Below are 19,717 nucleotides of genomic sequence, written 5' to 3'. Positions count from 1 at the left end.
ATCATACTTCGATAATACGTGTACAAATATCTGTGCTAAATATACACTGATTTAAACATTTGATTGTTGGGTTAGTTCAAATATTCAACATTATTTTACACAGGACAACAAGACCTCTACGTATGCTCTTTTATGTAACTATTTTACACATTAGGCCTTTACTATATACAGTATACACTCCCTTTGCATGACTCTCACATTGTTCCGCATATTATTTGCAGCTGAGCAGGCACCTGCGCCGGCAGTAGAGGACACGCACGGCAACAACAGATGAGGTAGCCCCAGGCCAAGGCCACTGGTGGGACTCGGTACTCGCTTGAGAAAGTGGGTTGCATTATGTGTTTACTGTACTGTATTGGCTGTGAGTACTGCAGTGTGTGTGTGTGTGTGTGTGTGTGTGTGTGTGAGGGTGGATAGTGGGGGGGTCACTACAGATGTCCTTGCCTTGAGCTTTCTCTACATGAAAATCAGCACTGCTCTGGAAGAATCGCTGGCACAGAGTGACGTCACGTTATACAGCAAGAGTCAGATACACAGGGTTAAATCTTAATGAAGAGCAGACATGTAGTCGTTGCTAAAGAGGATAAGACAGACTGGTGATATTAGAATAACCACATGCACTTGGAAACATAATATCTCAATATCAGGATGCATTTTATGAATTTATTTTATTCTATTCTTTACACGTGACTAAGGAAACATGGTCAAAGGACGCTAGATGTTGATGTTCACAGGGTTGCCAGGTTTGGAAACAATAAATGCAGCAGAAGAACAGGAGAGAAAGAGAGAGAGACAGTGAGAAACTCTGTGAGGGAGAGAGAGAGAGAGGTGGCGATGAAGCATCTAAGTGGGAAGCACAGGAGCTTGCTGCCCTCTAGTGCCAAACTCTCCCTCTGTGACAACAACACAATGTGTGACACAGTTGAGAAGAGGATGAATTATTCATAAACGGCGGGATGATAAAGCAGTATTTCACAGATCTTAGATACGAGATGTAATTGATATCACAGGGCTGATATCAAACACATGCTTGTCTCTAAAAATAAGTGTAATCTCGTGGACAAGCCACTGTTTCTGATCATTTAAAGTGATATCTCTTACTAGCCCAGTGCCAGGCTTGTATATGTAAACAGAAGAAGTATTAATTATCAACTTTTTTACCCTTTATTTATCAATTTAGTGACAATAATATGAACTAGCAGCCAAAATGACCACCCAGGCGCTTTTAAAAGCACCTGTCATGGGTTACATGCATCATTATAGGTTAGCTCACCACCTCCTCTCCTCAGTTTTATGAATGTCAACAGCTCTCTCTCTCTCTCCCACAGGATTAACCCAGTAGTGCCAGTCAGCAGCAGCACAGGGGCGGTTCAGGTTTAATGTTTAAGCTTTTACTCCCCCCTCACTGCCACACACACACACGCACACACACACACACACACACACACACATACAATTGGCCAATCGCCCTGCGTGTGTGGAACAGAGCGTCTAACACCAGGAGTGAGTCACCTGAGAGACTGAAGAGGGTGAGCTGAGTGGGCCTGCTGGACACGCCGCCAGCCATTTCACAGTACAGGTATCAGTTCCTGTTTCCTGTTACAAACAGACGCTCAGAGTCCATCGGCACGACCAGAGAAACAAGCCGGGGTCAAACCGGTAAGAGAACTAGTTGGTTTTCAGATTGTTCTTATTGTCTTAAAGACAAACATGCTCTGTCTTATTAATATGTTCCCGCTTTGTGACAGTTTCATGACTGTAGCTGTGTGTTGGGAGCTCGTGCGGCAGCTTGCTGTGAGTCACAGCTCAGCTTAAACTCCTCTGTTATTAGCCGAGCCTGAGCTGCACTGTAGTCATGTCGTGGTCCCTCTCTGAGTTGGCGTGTTTTGATGCCAACCCACACAGTTTGATCCGTGTGTTTAAAGGACTATTCCAGTGGTTTGGCATTGTTTTGGTTCCGCGTGCCACAAATCACACACTGTGATACTGTGACGTCACAGGTAGACATTTTACAAACAATGCATGTGTGTTTTTGAAATCTTTTTTTGTACCTTTCCAAACCTTCATTTCCATTCAATATTTTGTCAAAGTCTCACTTAAACTGCATTACCATGTAATGATAATGTAAGACTGACAAAATGGAACGGGGCCTTTATGTTTACTGTAGAGAATTAAATTAGTCAATCAAGTTTAAAGCTGCTATAATCAATATTTCTATTTTAACAATGGATCAATTGACTACTTGTATGTGAAAGTGGTAACTTATAGGCCATATTTACACCTGGTATTAACATGTGATCTGTATCTGGATACGTTATGACATCAGACGGTATGCATTTATACCTGGCATTTCCTTATTGAGATAACAGATACAGATTAAAACCATGTGTAAATGCGATAACAGTGACAAGTCTGCAGTTCTTCTCAGCTCTACAGAGCAGATCTTTCAGCTCATTGTTTTGTTTTTTTGGCCCCAAAACTTTACTGTTTTGGTTCACTCTCACTGGTCTCATCAGCTTTGTTTTCAGACGGAGTTATCAGTGAAATAACCCACTGGGTGCTACCTGCTCAGCACCCAACAGCAGACAGACACAGTTAGCGACTAGCTGGTGAACATAGTGGAGCATTCTGTAGCTAAAAGTAGAGTTGAATATTAGACTCATTATCAAGGTGGACACAAACAGGGCCGGCTTAAGGCATCGGCCATATAGTCGCTGGTTGCTAAAAAACATAAATATGAAAATAATGATAATGAAAAAAAAATGCCGGTGGGTGCCGTTCCTCATTTTCTGCATTGAGGTAACAAATGAACAAAAAAATAAACAAAGAAATACACTTCTTCATCTACCCGGCCGCAATTATCTGTTAATAAAAGTGTACATTGTGGTGAAACTGACTACACAGGGACCAATTGTTTATTTATATTATAATAAATACATATATTTATGAAAATAGTGTGTTGCAGTTTGCGGGGCTAAGGTTAGGGTTCTAACCCTAAGCGACCTCGCCGCCTAGGGGCTCAAAATCCCAATTTCGCCTCGGGCACCAAAAGGGCTCAAGCCGACCCTGGACACAAACAAGACTCTAACTAATACTAATTATCAAGCTAACTCTAGCTAATGCTAATGTTGCTCTGTATTCGCTGGATGTGTAAATAGGCAACTGTTTGTCTTATCTACTTAAACTTAAACACGGATATGGCCCTTTAAGATCAGATTGCCAGAAAGGAGACTGTTTCCATTATTTCAAGTTTTCTTTATCTCACAGAAGAAAGTAAAATCATGTCTAATTTTTTATACAACTGAGAGGTTTATGGAAGGTGATAAATTATAAAGGTTAAAGTTCATAAATCTGACTCTTACACATTCAGTTATTTTGATTTGCATCAGATGAGAGACACTGAAGTCTTGTTAAAATCATAACATGCGAGCTGCTGAGGCTCAGGTGTGTTAATTATACATTTTACAGCATCTTATTATGGCATATACATGCGTACATGCTTATTATACATAACTAATAATTTATCTTTTTTCCCCCCCCACACAGTTTCTCTCTCTCTACGCCTCATAAGGACAGCGTGATTGTTTCTTTCTCAATGAATCACCAAAATCAACCCGCAGCATGAAAAGCTGGAGCAGGAAATTGAAGAGACAAGAGTCTGACAGCGTGGTCGGGTCCTCCTCTAGCAAGAGGAACTCCATTAGTGATCCACCACCAGTGCCTGTGTGGGTTACTCACACACCCACGCCAGATGATGGTGGTGATACCAGCTCCACGGGCATCACATCCAGCACTCCACCGTACGAAGAGAAGGAGGACAACAAAGGGAGCATGAAGGACCGGCTGAAATCCCTCATCCCTCAGTCCTGGGGGGGCGTCATCCATAAATGGACGAAGGAGAGTGACAGTTTTAATGACTCTGAAGCCAGCACCAGTAGGATCCAGATCCTTCCTAATGGGACCAGGGTGAGCCCTCCTGTGAGTCCCCTGCCGGAGCGCAGGAACTGGGGTGATTCACTTGGCCAGAACTCCCATAAGCCTTTGCTAGGGGAGAGCCCTTCTGATGATCTGTTCAATCAGGGCCCACGAGAGGAATCTCTCCTGACCAGCATCCACCCTGCAGAGTACTATGCTGAGAAGCTGGAGGTCTACAACCAGAAGTACTCTTATCTGAAATCCTGGCCTGGGTTGCTCAGACTTCTTGCCGGACTTCAGCTCTTATTTGGGGGCATGGTCATTGCCTGCATCATCGCGTACATCCAGAAGGACAGCGAGTGGTCCAACAGCTATGGAATCTATAACGGTGCATATAACAACGGGCAAGGCATGTCTGGGTACAGCTACAGAGGCCCCATGACTCCCTTTATACTGGCAGTAGCTGGAGTCTCCTGGATTATAACCCTCATGCTCCTCGTGATGGGAATGACCATGTATTATCGCACCATCCTCCTCGACGCCCCCTGGTGGCCCCTGACGGAGGCGCTCATCAACGTGGCGCTGTTCCTGCTCTACATGGCAGCGGCGATTGTCTACCTGAACGACTTGAACCGCGGGGGGCTGTGCTTCACAACAATAGGCGTTAACCCCATCATGGCCAACCTGTGTCGGGTTGAAGGGGGCCAGATGGCGGGAACGGCTTTCATCTTCATCAACATGGCAATGTATCTTGGAAGCTTCTTGGTGTGTCTGAAGATGTGGAGGCACGAGGCCGCACGGAGGGAGAGGGAGTACTTTAAGAACCAGGTAAAGGTCATTAATCCTATGGAGAATTTAGATGAAAGCTCATCGCTTCTACATTTAGAAAAAAAAAAGAGTAAAAGAATGAAGTGTCCTATTTAAGAGTTGCATTTAACTGGATATGGGAAGTGCTGCTCATGGATTCAGCATAGAAATATGGTTAAATTCACTAAATAGTATAAGACCTTTACGATAAGTGCAAGTTCCCCTTTAAAATGTTCACGTTTTTTGTTCTCAGCTCCTGTAAATATTTAGCTTGCGCTTTATCCTCGTCCTTGTGTTTTACTCACAGACTCATAGTATAAAAGAAGTAGACGTAGTCACCGTGACGTCACCCATTTGTTTGTGGACAGCCGCTTTGAAGCCTCGAGTTCGGCATTTTGTCCGTCGCCATCTTGGTTGCAACTAGAAGTGACACGAGAGGGTGGAGCACAGTACAACCGAATGCTGACATTCACAATGAGGCATTTTTAGGCGACCAAAATGTTACAGTTACCTTTCATGAACTGAAAACACACTGTGAAAGGGTTAAAGTTCTAAGAAAAAAACACGGACAACTCCCAGACTGGACAACGCCGTGGTAGCGACCTGTCATTCCCAAAGTAGCCACGCCCTAAAGCATCTCCTGCTTTATCGTCTATTTGACTCTAAATGGTACCATAAGTTACTAATTGAACATCATGCTGTATTGAAGAAGACTTGAAACTTGAAAGGAGTAGGCTCATTTTCTCATAGACTTCTATACAATCTGACTTCTTGTTGCAACCAGAGGAGTCGCCCCCTGCTGGCTATTAGGAAGAATGCAAGTTTAAGGCACTTCTGCATTGACTTCACTTTTGAGAACTGGTTGTCGCCTGGTGTTACTCTGTCTGTGCTATACTCTGTCCCACTCTCTCTCCTAAGGCTTTCTAAATGAAGTCATCACTCTCCCTTTCTGTCATCTTTTGGTGTTATTTTAAGTATATATGACATATCAAACACAAAACACCCATTGTTGACAACAGTAAGGCATACTAGTTTGCAAATGAGCCAACAACAGCCCCGAAACAACAGTGGCAGATCAAATCCAATGAAATTTAAAGTCAGTCAAGATAATCTGCAGTGAGCATGCCATTTGTCAGTATTGATATGGCAGCTTTTTTTTTCTGCTGGCAGTCAACCAGGATTCGTCCCAAAGCTGTAAACTGTGTTTTTCTTAACGTTATTGACCATGCAGTCCTCTCTGTATAAGTGCGCCAGAAATAGATCAGTTAGAGGTGAAGTAGACTTTCCTGTTCTGCTGCCATATGGGTGATGCTTTTCCAATGCATGTAAAATAATATTCTTAATACCACCAAGCAACAGATATTGAATTATGAGGAACAAAGTTGCTATTGCCTGTATCTTTGGTATCTAGGGTGAGACATTTTTGCATGGACATTACAAGATATTTACGCATATACACTTCTCTGAGAAGATAACTGACAATAGAAATGATAGCAACATTAACCCCTTTATGAAATATTTACCCAGTGACAGGTTAACAAGGGGAGTCTACAGCCATGCTAGCGGCTCTGTGAGGCTGTAGGCACGGCGGTGGTTTAATCTAAATGCTAATGCTAGTATGCTAAAAAGCTCACAATGTTCACCATCTTAGCATGTTGTTGAGATATTTCAGTCTGGAAGTTTCTCAGTGGCATATGAAGCCAAAAAAGTTTGACTTCCGAGTATAAAATTACTTGGATCTTCCAGCGAAAACTTGTGAAAACTCTTGCGATACTGGCCGCCCAATGACCTATCCTGACCTTAACCATTCGGGGTCAATGCTTAACCTCAACCATCTCGCCAGAATTTCGCAAATCGAGTCATTCGACCTAATGATTTAAATAAGGGCTATTAGAGTGTTCGTACTGGGAAGTTGATTTACCTAAAAAAAATTATCCACTGAGTTACAGATGTTTCTTTCCCAATGTAAGTCTATGGGAAAAACACTTTTTGGACCCAATAGCATCACGTGACGGACAGGAAGTTGCAATTTTGGACACTCTGTCAGTACGACCGACAGACCGACCAACATTGCCATGCCTTGAGCTTGGCTTGAAACAAACAGCTAATGAGGACTATATGATAGTGGCCATTGGCATCTGATCCAATTTAATTAGCACAACACGTCCATTAAGCAATCCAGTACACATCCAACACAACATTTTAAAGCATTAGACAAGACAGAAGTCTATTTATTGTTGTGCCAAGTTAATTTCGAGCAATGTAAATCAACACAGATGGCTGAGATATACAAACACCACGTACATTCCCCTCAACAGCTACCAAACTTATTGCTGTTTGCAAATAGAGACCGTGTTATCGAGCATCACAGCCAGCACCTACGGGTGAGAAACAGCGTGGTCAGCTGCAAAGGGTGAGAGGCCAGGAGTGAACATAATAACTCCATCTCCCAGCTGAGGCAATGCAACTTCAGAGGCTCAGCTAGTCCAAGCTGAAGAATGGACTGTTTTTCTTCTCCTGGAATTAGGATTTCTCTGACATGTAACCTAAATTTTGCTCCCAGGTCTCTTAGAGAGCTTCTTGTAATGATGACACAGGCCTGCACACATAGTTGTGTTTAATCATTACATGATTTCATTTGCTGGTTCATATTTTTTTTTAATAATCCTTTTTGTCTTTTAGCCCCAGGAGGAGTTGCGCTGGTCCATCCCACTAAACCCTCAGAAAACAAAGCGCATATCATTCAAGGATGAAATGGATAAGCCTCTGAGTAAAGATCGTATCAATCAAAATGCGCTCAACCCTGAGGTCCATAAGAACCCAGTCAGTCTGAACAGAGCGGCTGAATACACCCCCAAAGTACACATCATCGCAGACTACATCATGTGAGTGAACATTTAAACTGCACGTATATACTACTGTAGACGTCATGCCACTTATTAATCTTCCCTAAAAATCCTCCCTTATAGAAAGTATCCAAAGATCAGCTGTGTGGAGGAAAGGGAAAAGTACAGAGCAGTCTTCAATGACCAATATCAGGAATACAAGGACCTTCACCGAGACATCAGCACCACCCTCGAGAAGTTCAGACAGCTGGACGCCACGATGGCACGACTCCTCAGAGAGGGAAAAAGCCAAGAGGTGAGATGGTATAAAACAACCTTTATTTAACCATTCCCATTAATAACCGTATTAACCATTTCTGTGACAGGCTTCCACGATTTAATTTGAGGTGAACAGACTTGTTAAATATGTCTCTTTCTACATGATGCAATTGTAATGAAGACAGTTGGATGTCATATTTTCTGCAAACCCTTTCATTATCATTCTCTGTGTTTTAGGATCAGCAGAGGATTCAAAGCATTTTGAAGAAGTATAAGCAGAAAAAGAGCGTAAGTTTTTTAAAAACATGAGGGCGCAAGTTTCCTCATGTTTCCATCTGTTCACTCTCAAACAAGTGAAAAATAATTTGACAATTGCTTCTGTTGTGTAATATTTGCCTTTCTTCGATAAAGCCATCCACTGATTAAAATAATATTGCCTTCATGAAACTGACTCTTTAAGGCAGCTACATTACAGAATGGATCAGGCAAGATGACAGTTAGCAGAGGGAAAGAGAAAGAGAAGAAGAATGACTGATTAATCAATAAGTTATTTTATGTGTGTTTTTTTTCCCACAGGAGCCTGGTTTCCTGGAGAAAAAGGAACGCTGTGACTATTTAAAAGCTAAATTAAGCCACATCAAAAACAAAATCCGCACTTTTGACCAGGAGGCCATGGACGATGGTCGGACATGAAGAACAACGGAGAGAAATATCTGATGAGTGGACAAAACAAATAACCGTTCTGTCGTTGATTGTCTCTTTTTCATGTTTTATTGCATTTGAATGTATTGTATTTTGAATAAAAAGCATATTGGACACTTTTTGTATCATCAGCATAAGGTTAGAGTTGAAACCTGGTTTATAAAACCTGAGCTACAACATTTTACGGGTTGAATGGTACACTCCCTTTTTTGCTGTCATTACACGTCATGTTGCATTTTCTTATTATATTCCTGTAATTTATGTCAACACAGACGAACAACATGTTGATTCAGTGTATGTTTTACATTAAAGTTCTAAAAAAAACATTGTGAAAGTTTTCATGATCATTTTTTATATCACTGGTTCTATTTGCACTGCCATTTGGTGTGTTTAACTTACTACTTTGTTTTGCTCGTACCTCCTGACTGTTAGGCAATCCATGATTTTTATTCTCCTTCAGCTTTTTAATTTCTTCCATTAGGCTTCAGAAAAAATAGCTTTCCTATAACATCAGGTAGATAAAGTTTATAGGCTCATAATTAAGCGGAGAGCTCTGTTATGTCCCGCTCGGCTCTACGGTTATGTTTTCCTTGTTTCCAGTTATTATTTCCTGTTTTATTTTGGTATACTCTCCTTTGTCTCTCATTTCAAATCTTCACTTCACTTCCTGCCTCTCTGATTGTTTCCACCTGTCCCTCCTTATCACCCTACTTTCATTGTGTATTTAGTGTGTGGGCTCCTCTTTGTCTGTGCCAGTTTGTCTTTTCTGTTTTAGTGAGCCTTCAATCCTTTTTGTTAATAATTTCCCAGTGTTTCTTTCTTTTTTTCTTTTTTTACCTTTGCCTGTTTCTGGACTGACTTCCCGTGTACTGACCCTTGCTGTTAAGTTAAGACTTTACCTTCTACCTGCTCTGTGCTCAAGTTTTGAGTCCATTGTCTGTCTGTACCAACCGTGATAAGCTCAATAAACAGACAAATCTTTGTTCTTGAACCACTGACTCATAGGCATGGTGCATTTCTTTCTACAAAACACCAGAATGCCATTTCTGTAATAGAAAACCACTAAAGATGCATTTTAATCGCTTGTTAAAACCCTCCCACAATGTACATGTTTTTTTGTTTCATAAAAGGAGTTTTGTTTTGTCTGATAGTAGAAACAAAGTCTGGGTTTCTGGCACAACTTAACCTATTTCCACGGTGCATGGAGAAGGGACAAAGTCTGAAGAGGCCAAGACTCCAGCAACACTTGTAGTATATAGATCAACTTTATTGTTTTGTTTAATAAGTTCCCAGACAGGATTTGTTACTGACACTTATATAAAACATCTTGGACATAATAATGCTCTATATTGTTGATCTTATGGAGTCAACTGCTATTAGGCCAAACTCCTCCACATTAACTGACTGTTGACATGTTTGTGTCCCTTCTGCTATAAAATCACATGTGCGTGCATCATCATTACTGCTGTGCACTGACTTTTTTTTTCTCGCATATGGATATAGCAGTGACAGCCACCTAACTTCATACAGCAGTGTCTATCAAGATAACATTAAGACAGTTAAGCCACATTTATACTGTACAATCACTCGGAATAAGCCGGCAGTATAGGCTACTCTAGATAATGTTTTACTAGTTTAAAGGCAGGGTCGGTAATGCTGAGAAACTAGCAAGAGTACACTAAATCTAAAAAATAATCCAATAAAAAAAAACAACAGCTTTGTGTTGCCAACTCTTTTCCAATGAAAGTAGCATTAGCTCCGTAGACTTTTTTTTGATTGCTGTTGGGATGTAATGAGAATTTCAACAAATAACAAACATGTTTTTTGTGAACACTATACCAACCCTAGCTTTGACCTACATGCTGGACTATATACCTGCTGGCTGCCAGTATTGCATTAACACTAAAAAAATGATGGAACAAACTTCCATAATCATTCATCTGCAAATTATTTTCAGAATTAATTGGTTGGCATATAAAATGTCAGGAAACGCTGTCTGTCTGAACAACCCTCCATAAACCAAGAATATATTTCTTTACTTTTACTTACAGCTGATAAGCTTGGATTTGGTATTGTTTGGCATTTTTTGCTTGAAAAATTACTTAAACGTTTAATTTATTATTTATTATTATTATTATTATTATTATTATTATTATTATTATTATTATTATTATTATTATTATTATTATTATTTATTTATTTGTATTCCTTTTTTCAAACACAGCATAACAAACATAACAAAACATAACACCGGTGCCATAATACAAAACATTATATCTTACATTTAACATTTAATATGTACATACATACTATATATACACACATAAACATCTGTAAATTTACAGAAAAAAATAAAATAATTTTAAAAATAATATAATAAATTAGTTAAAATGAAAGGTAATAAGTACTACAATATTTTAATAATAATCATCGTAGCAAGATAGAAACCTTAAAAAATGAATTAGTTAATTAATTAATTAAATGTAAAAAAACAAAACAACAATGATTAATCGATTATTTTAAATATGCCTCGTAATTTTGTCTGTTGATCCACTAATCAATTAATCGAGTAATTGTTTCAGTTCTGAATGCCTTTAATATATGTAGGCAATTGCTTCACTGTATGACCACCTGCAGCTATAATAATAATAATAATAATAATGAATAATACAATTATTATTACAATGAAACTATTAGTCATAGTTTACAGTAAACACCCTGTTATATAGCCTAATGTTATATGATTCATAAAGTTTAAAAGGTTCCAACTGGACTGAGAGAGTAAAGTTAACATGAGTCAGTGTTTAATGTTTAATCTGAAGGAGCCTGTCTGGAGCCTATAGAGGATCTATGAGGCAACACATGGAGCAGCAGCTGGGTCACTATAGTGGTGAACTGGGCTCCTCTCAGACACACAGCAGCTCTGCAGGTTTCATTTCAGAGAAAGTCTCCATCATGAGGAACTAATGAGTCAGTTTACGACCGTCGGTGAAGTATAAAGAGGACAAAGGTGCTGTCAGAGAGGAGATCTCTCATAATGTCGCGATATGAGATCAGCTGAGCTGGACGGGAGCAAAGTTGAGGAACGTTTGTCTACACTTTCTGTCTGGGTAAGTCAGGGAACTCCTAACTGATCATTTCATTGTTAAAGTTGTTTGCATTTCCTTTTTATATCTGACCTGTTACATGTTTGAAAAAGACTTTCAGGCATTAATAATGGACCTTTAAAGTCTTTGGAAAAGTGGTCATATCTTACACTTGTAATGGAAAAGTGGACAGAAGCTAAATATTTAGTCTGAAGTGGAATTTGATCTGTTTGTTTTGATCTATTTGTCTCATTCAGATGACTTATAATAATGAGCAGAGAGAGAAAAAGTTACATTTTTTTTTTTTTTTAAACAGAGTTTATATGACAATACCCAGAGGGCACTCAAAAAAAAAAGTGTACAAAAATAAATATAAATCATGATACATTGTTATAGGTCTAGGACAGTACACCCTATCATCTATGGCACTGACATGCATAAAACAAGCACAGGAGTTAAGCCGAAGAGTTGAACACAAAGACAGATCAGGGGTCCTTCCCATGTGTCATTTGAAATATTCCTGGTCAAATATATACACACATATCCTTTATCCATATATAGATAAACATACACATACACACATACATATATATACATATACACATATACATATATAGAAAAAGTTACATTAAGAAAGAAATTGAGACTTATTTTCTGATTGCAAAATTAAAAAAGCAGCTAATATAAACTATGCAATTGATGGGAAAAAAACACCCAAATAAACAGATCTGCCACACCTGACTGAGCTTATTCCCCCGTTTCACTCAGCAGGTGCACTCGGGTAACATGCATGCAGCTCGGGGGGAAAGAACACGTCTGTGGTTCGCCTCTTATCTGCTGTCTGTTTGAATTATTAAAGCCTGTTGGGTTGAGTTCCTCTGGAGTGATGAAGCGTGGGTCAGCGATACCGGAGAGAGGGGTCAGGGATGGGCTGAGGGGAATGAGGGGCAGAGAGGTGCATGCTGGGAGACAAACAGTGCTTAAAAAAGATCTAGTTGTATCAACATAACAAAAGTGCTGAAAGGACGAAGGAGAATTATATTATCTGCATTCACATTTTGAATTTTAAACCAATTTACTCATCAAGGCGTCACTCCAGAGGATTGAGACAACACAAGGTTAGAATTTGCCGCCTTTAAAGCTGCTGTTAAATGCTGCTGAAACATGTATAAGTGAGGTAAAGTGATGACAAGGACATTGCTTTTATTAATATAATATTTTTCCTCCCTCCTCCAGGTGAAATAATATCCTCTGAACCATGTATGAGCCTCGGTACTACGACAGCCCCCCTGTGTACAGCCCGCCGTACAGCACCAACTCCCACAGCTTCTACCCTCCCAGGAGCGTCCACTCTCCCCACAGCCAGTATGTCCCCTACACCACCTACAACGTCCCCCCAGACTCCAACTACATCGAGGAGAAGCCTCAGCACTTCTACCGCTGGTTTTCTCCTCCTGGTTTCGTCAAAACCTTCCAAGGAGCCACAGTCCTCATGTGTTTCCTCATCTTCGCCTGCGTGGCGTCGACCTTGGTGTGGGACATGAATGGGTTTGGGTACGGGGGCTTCGGCGTCGGGGCTACGGGGGGTGTTGCGGGGATGGAGTCTGGATATTACGGAGGTAGCTACGGCTACGGCGGCTCCTACATGACGCCACAGTCCGCCAAGTCGGCGATGATTTCAATGGCGGCCATCAACTTCCTGGTTTCGCTTGGCTTCCTGGTGGGGAGTTTCTCGCGCTCTCGGATCATGAGGGGGTGCAGGTTCTACCTCACTGTGTTTATCTGTGATATCATCTTAGCTGTCCTTCAGGTGAGTCTCACCAAATATCAAATGTGTCAATCAATGAATGATTCCCTTCTACTCTCAGAGTGACTTTGAACATCACACACAACAACATGTTGCAGTTAGGTGAGGGTTGGGTAGTTGGAACGGCAAACAGCTTATTACTTGGGCTGTCCTCGACCAAAGAAATTCTCAGTCGATTAATTGATTTAATCGATAGATCTGTGAAATTGAGTTTCTCCACAAAGAATTGCACAAAAGCACCACTTTAAATCTTGTGTTTTCTAGAGATGTGCTCATAAGTTTCTTGGAAATAAGTCATTTAGCATGAAAAAAGCATTAAACACGACTAATCGCCTAAAGAAATCTCAGTCGACTAAGACCAAAACGACAGATTAGTCGACTAGTTGACTAAGAGGGAGCAGCCCTAGTTATTTGGAGACGTGTTTCTGACAATCTGATAATAAGAATCCAATATTCACCCTCCTTTTAGCTCTGTTTTGGTCTCCACCAGCTCCTGTATGAGGGCAGTATCTGGCTCTTTAGCTGCAGAATGCTCCACTGTGTTCATCAGCTACTGTAGCTGTTAACTGTGTCTGTCTACTGTTTAATGCTGATCAGGTAGTGTACAGTAGGTTTATACATGTTTTTTTTTTTTTTTGCAAAGTCGATAAATCAGTGAGAATGAACCAAAACAAAGTTGCGGGACAGAAAATCAAAACAATGAGCTGAAAGGTGCTAAAAAGCTCAGTAGAGTTGAGGGGAACTACAGATTAAGGAGATAGTTCTCTGTGGGTTCATCACTACAATTAATTTGATCCATTGTTTATGTTTGTAAAAAGATTGATAAGTGCTTTAAAGGAACAGTGTGTAGCATTTCTGAGGATCTATTAACAGAAATGCTAGAGAGAGCCTTTTGTGTTTTTACGTTACTCGAAAGCCACCGTAGTTCTCTGACACGCTTGTGAAACTTCGGTAACGTGAGCTGCAGAGTGCAAAACCGCTGAAATGTTGAAACTGACTGTTGAAGTACGAACTAGTATCTTTGTACTTTTAATATGTTGCATTGGCGGCAACATTAAATAAGAATGCATTTAAATCGTGACTTTGATTAAATGAGTCCTCTTTTGACTTGAAGGGCATCATCGACATCATCTTTGTGATCGGGGTGAACCCGATGTCTCAGAGCTCACAGAGCATGCTGTACAATCCCATGCTGATGATGTGCCAGAGCTTCCAGGGCAGCCCGAGTCTCAGCGGCAGCGTGGGGGCCGGTTTCCCAGGCGGGTTCCCCATGTACACTCAATACCTGCACCACTACTGCTACATGGATCCAGAGGAGGTTAGTGGGATTATTCTGTTTTATTCTATTCTCTTCTATTTTATTCCATCCTGATCTATGATTTACTCTCCTTCCTCAGGCGGTTGCGTTAGTGTTGGGTCTGATGGTGGTGTTTGCCCTGTCCCTGTCTGCTTACTACGCCTACAAGACCCGCAGCAAGATCTGGCGCCACGGCAAAGCTAACATCTACTGGGACGAGCCGCTGGTCAGGTCGTCAGAGGGCCAGGATGTGCAGGACTGGGTGAGTAATGCCTCTTATGTGTTATGATTTATTTCTTCGTGATATTTTGATGGGGTTTGTGTAAATGACTTACTTACAGTAAGTCCACAAAAGCCTTGAGGTTTATGTTTATTTCTATTTTTTTCCCAGCCAGATAACGAAACAAAAGCTTACAATCTCATGTTTGCTCTTTTCAAGTTACCTGCAATATATATACTCACCGTCACGTCTCCCAGTTGTTTCAGGTGACCATTTGGTTTCACAAACTCACATTGTTGACTCATAGCACGCTGCTGTTTATCTTCGGCACACCCAGGTTTCACTCTGACTGATCATTAACCAGGCTAGTGATAACAGCTGCAGACAAACCATTATAAAAATGAGCAATAAGCGACGTTATATGATTTCCTGGTCAGGTTTCAAGGTGTTTGAGTAGATATTGTCACACATGCTTTTCCTGCACACAGTCATGAATCATTTGAAACCAGTCAAAGAATGTTGTAAATGACTTTACCAAAGAAGAAACGGTTGTTCTTAAATTAAATAAGCACTATTTGACGAAACCAGAGTAGTAAATACTGTGGAAGATTGAAATGAACAACAGCTAAAATGTATTTTGGTTGGCAAAATCTTCCTTAAAATCTCTGTTGTTCTTGAACTCAGAATCATGCAAACATTTATACAGTACTGACATTATTCTCTATATAATTAACTAAAAGCATTAGAAAAGTACAGTACACACCTAAAAGTTTGTTCTTAACTGTCAGCCTGACAGATTCTTATACCGTACACGCAAGAGTTTTGAATAAAGCACTTTTATGCAGAAGTGTATTCAATGTTGTCTGGTATTTTCATCCAACCAGAGGGCCCACAAAACCCACAGCTATTCGGCAGATCACTTTTTTTTTTTTTGCCTGTGGTCATGATGTTGGTTAGATAAGCTTTTGTTTATGCGTTGTATACAGTTTGTAAACCACAGTTGATGTCTTTGTCACGTTGGAACTACATTTATTGCATTAAATTCATATTGTGTAAATTATCATTCATTATCAGTTTGTTTTTTTAAAGTGCCTTCCCTTTTCCAAACAGTTTCCAACGATGGCTTTTCAGATGGTTCTGTGTAACAAACCATCTGGCGGGTCAGGTTAGTGGCTCAGGGGGTAGAGCGGGTCGTCCTTTAATCACAAAGTTGGCGGTTCGATCCCCGGCTCCGACTGTCCGCATGTTGAAGTGTCCTTGAGCGAGACACTGAACCCCAAGTTGCTCCCTGCAGCAGCCCACTGCTCCGATGCTTTGGATGGGTTAAATACAGGTCAAATTTCATGCATGAATGTGATGACTGAGTAACTTTGGTGATGCAGCAGTAAAAACTACAGAAACACAGATTGAGGCAGAAAATCTTGTGGGAGCTGGCAGGTGTGACCTCATAAAAAATTTAAAAAAACTTCTACACAGAAAGACTCTTCACCATAAAATTGGCAGCACTGGTTATTTGTTCAAATACTTAAATTTACCCATGTTTTTGATGATTATTAATGACTTTTCTCTTCAGGAAAATGACAGCTTTGGTTTTTGGTTTGAACTACTTGTGTTCAGAAGACAATGGAAGTATCTGGATGCTATTATACTGTGTAAAGCAGAATATATAAACTTTACCCACGTGTTGAGAGCCGCCGTCCCAGCCCGTCAGCGCTGCAGCATTTAGCAGCTCTTCATGCTGCTGTAGAGCCCTGCATGTGATGTTTGTACTTCACAGCAGTAGCCTCATGTGGTATTTAGCAGTGATTAATCTACTAGAGTCGCAGTGTACTATGAATGTATCATGTCCACCATGGCTCATTATGGAAAGGGAAGAAACAGATTCAATCAGTTGATCCAGCGAGGCCCCGGCTGGCCTACATACTGCCTATCACTGCAGAGGGCTTCATCGAGATGCAGGGCCCTATTCTGGGGCACTCTTGTATTGCAGTGAAGATGCTTGCCTTGCAGGGAGGCATATATAATGTATGTGGCATGTATAATGTATAAAAAGGGTTGAGTTGCCTCAGTGTTGCTGTGTGAATCCCTACAGAGCGCGGTGGCGCTAAATGATTCAGTATGCGAAGGGACTACTGCAGATTAGACTCCTGGCAAAGAAGTCATTTCCTCCTGTTTCGTGCTACTTTTTAACAGAACTGGAAAAGAATTGTAACTTAGAGAGAAGATGGTAGGATAACTAGATTATAAGCAAACGTTGCAGAAAGTTTGAAAATTGTATTAAGTCAAAGAGGAGAACAGAACTGAGACTATAAACATGATGTGATGGTGTCAAGTTTGCAGCTCTTCTTCACAGAATTGATGTCGTAAGATGGTGTATGTACTATAAAAAAATATATATTATTTAAAACAAACGGCAGAAGTTGATAACTGATTAATCTTTCATTACGTAAAAATACCATAGCACAAACTGTCCATTATTGCTAATTACAGATTCTTTAAAGTGAGGATTTGTTGATTTTTCACTGTAAATCAGAAACGTTGGTGTCTGGAGCTGAAACAGTTAGTCGATTAATTTTATTGGTTGATCGACTAAATATGAATCAGCAACTATTTTGATAATCAATTAACCCTGTGAACTTTGCAATAGAAATGTTCTGCCATTGCCTATATTGCCTATTTTTGCTTATTGTGACTTCATTTCTCGGAGTATCTTCAAATGCATTATATCCCTAAATATGTACAACCTAAGCTAAAAGGTTATATAAGTCAATAAACTATAATAATTTCAATAAATAATAAATATAAAAATTTGACGTTTTTTTTTAAATAAAATGTTATAAAACATATTGATGCAAAAGATTTGTAAATGTAGAAACATGACCAAATATTTCATATCACTCCGTAAGTTATTTGAATAATGCACTTTTTTTTCCTTTTCTTTTTTAGCTAATACTTATGAGCAGATAGTGCAAAGGCTTTTTGATAGTTTCGTTACGTCTGTAAGTAAAGATGTCATCACGAGCGTACAACGTTCAGCAGCTGCCACTGGGAGGTCCGTTTTTAAAGGGTTAATAGTTTGAGTTGCTAGTGCCAGCTTTTTTTAATGGACTCTGGAAAATTGTGATGCCACTATGAATAATGAATAAAGAAAATAATGCACAGATTAATCAGTAATGAAAACAAGCATCCAAAAATAATGAGACACTGAAATCTCCCTCCCCCATCTGTAGAGCACTTCCACATTTCCTTGTCGCAGTTCGTTCACAAACACTAACTGGACTGAATAGCACCAGGAATTATTAAAAACAATTGAATTGCATAAAGCAGCGGCTGTATCAGCACCTGTCTTTCTGCTGCAGTGTATCCGATTCCCTGCAGCTTTCTGGGAGTTTGTTTCCACGTAGCTGGATCATCCTCCGACTCCACATTCATGAGATCTATTTCACAGGCTGTGTTCTTCCAGACATTCGCATCAGCTCACTGGAGCCGATCCAGAAATAGGTCAAAGACTAGAAGTCATTAATGATGCATCATACAGTTTAACAGTAGATTACATGAGGCATAATGCAGTTTTTGTTTTGGGTATACTGTGGTTCATTTGAGGATGTTTTCTTATGATCATGCATTTTTTTTGTTATGATGCTTCTTCCCCATTTCTGTAGCTGTAAAGGGTTGTGACATTATTGTGTTGTACTGTAGGTGTTAAAATCTTCTGTTTGATAAGCACATTGTGCTGTTTTTTTGTCTGCAAAAGAAAAGACCCCCGGTGCTTTGCTGCATGTTTACCTGATAGTTCAGAGAGACGGAACAGCAGAAATGTTTGTTCCACTGATTTCACTCCCATCTCAACCTCTCTCAGTTTGCTCACACACACACACATGCTCCTCCACTGGTAACATGCATTTCATGTCAGACACAGTTCAGAAAATTGGTTTTGTGTGTTTCCTTCCGATTTATTGTTTCTGATAGTTGTTGAAAGAAAGGATTCGAGGCGAGACACTGATCAGGGACTTCTGCTCTCTTTTCATTTCACTGCAGTGTGTCACACTGTCACCAAGGCTACTGTGTGTTTGTCCTTGTATCTGTCTGGCGACATGCACACATGTCTGGCAGCGACACAGCCGCTCTCATCCGAGTGTTTTTGAGCGTAGTGTGCTGTGCAGCGTAGAGAGCTCTCCAGTTGTGTACTTCTGTGACAGATTTAGTGCAGAAAAGCTTCTTTCTTTCCAGCATAAAAAATGCATCTGACTCCTCCTGAGGACTTTCTCACATGATGCTAAATATGGCATCATGTGTCATAATGTGTATTCTCTGTTATTGCTGATTTGCTGTCTTATGCATGTCTGCATGAACAGAATGAAATGAGCTGCATTGCGGTGGAACACAGCTCGTTTCTGATTTCAGCCTCCTGATATCGTCCTATATAGGTGAACCATGTTGGAGAGGTGCGCAGCGTCCAGCAGGCGCCGACTGTTGTTGTGTCAGAGAGAGCAGCACCTGACTTGAGGGCGGGGAACAGCGTGGTCTCCTATGGCAACGGAACAGTCAGCATCCACAGCGAGGGAAATTATAATAGCAACAGGTGAGAGATGGTCGCAGAGTCTGACTGTGACGCCAGAACGCCACAGTATGGACTCATCACAAAAACATGTTTCTGTCCTGAACTTTAAAATGCACACATCTTACTTCCTCCGAGGGTTGATGCCTAATGTTTGGCTGCTCTCCAGACAGTTATTAGATAATAATAATACAAAATAAATTCTTCTTCAGTGCAAATCA

At 40.4% G+C, this 19,717-nt stretch overlaps 1 protein-coding gene across 1 annotated transcript in view; it reads left to right on the top strand.

Annotated features, from left to right (window-relative positions):
* The first annotated feature begins 1,351 nt into the window (after positions 1–1,351).
* LOC141776947 (uncharacterized) overlaps positions 1,352–19,717 on the top strand; it is a 24,770-nt gene continuing 6,404 nt past the window's right edge. The window contains exons 1-10 of the mRNA XM_074650822.1: positions 1,352–1,659; positions 3,547–4,743; positions 7,405–7,607; positions 7,692–7,863; positions 8,064–8,114; positions 8,403–8,515; positions 12,872–13,424; positions 14,536–14,739; positions 14,819–14,980; positions 19,366–19,520. Coding sequence (XP_074506923.1) covers positions 3,622–4,743; positions 7,405–7,607; positions 7,692–7,863; positions 8,064–8,114; positions 8,403–8,515; positions 12,872–13,424; positions 14,536–14,739; positions 14,819–14,980; positions 19,366–19,520 — 2,735 coding nt within the window. The 5' untranslated portion in view covers positions 1,352–1,659; positions 3,547–3,621. The remainder of the gene's footprint in view (positions 1,660–3,546; positions 4,744–7,404; positions 7,608–7,691; positions 7,864–8,063; positions 8,115–8,402; positions 8,516–12,871; positions 13,425–14,535; positions 14,740–14,818; positions 14,981–19,365; positions 19,521–19,717) is intronic.

The sequence above is a fragment of the Sebastes fasciatus genome, chromosome 11 (assembly GCF_043250625.1).
Source record: "Sebastes fasciatus isolate fSebFas1 chromosome 11, fSebFas1.pri, whole genome shotgun sequence".
In the NCBI taxonomy this organism is placed as follows: Eukaryota; Metazoa; Chordata; class Actinopteri; order Perciformes; family Sebastidae; genus Sebastes; species Sebastes fasciatus.
The sequence above is the reverse complement of the archived record's forward strand: the minus strand, read 5'-3'. Positions and strand labels throughout refer to the sequence as shown.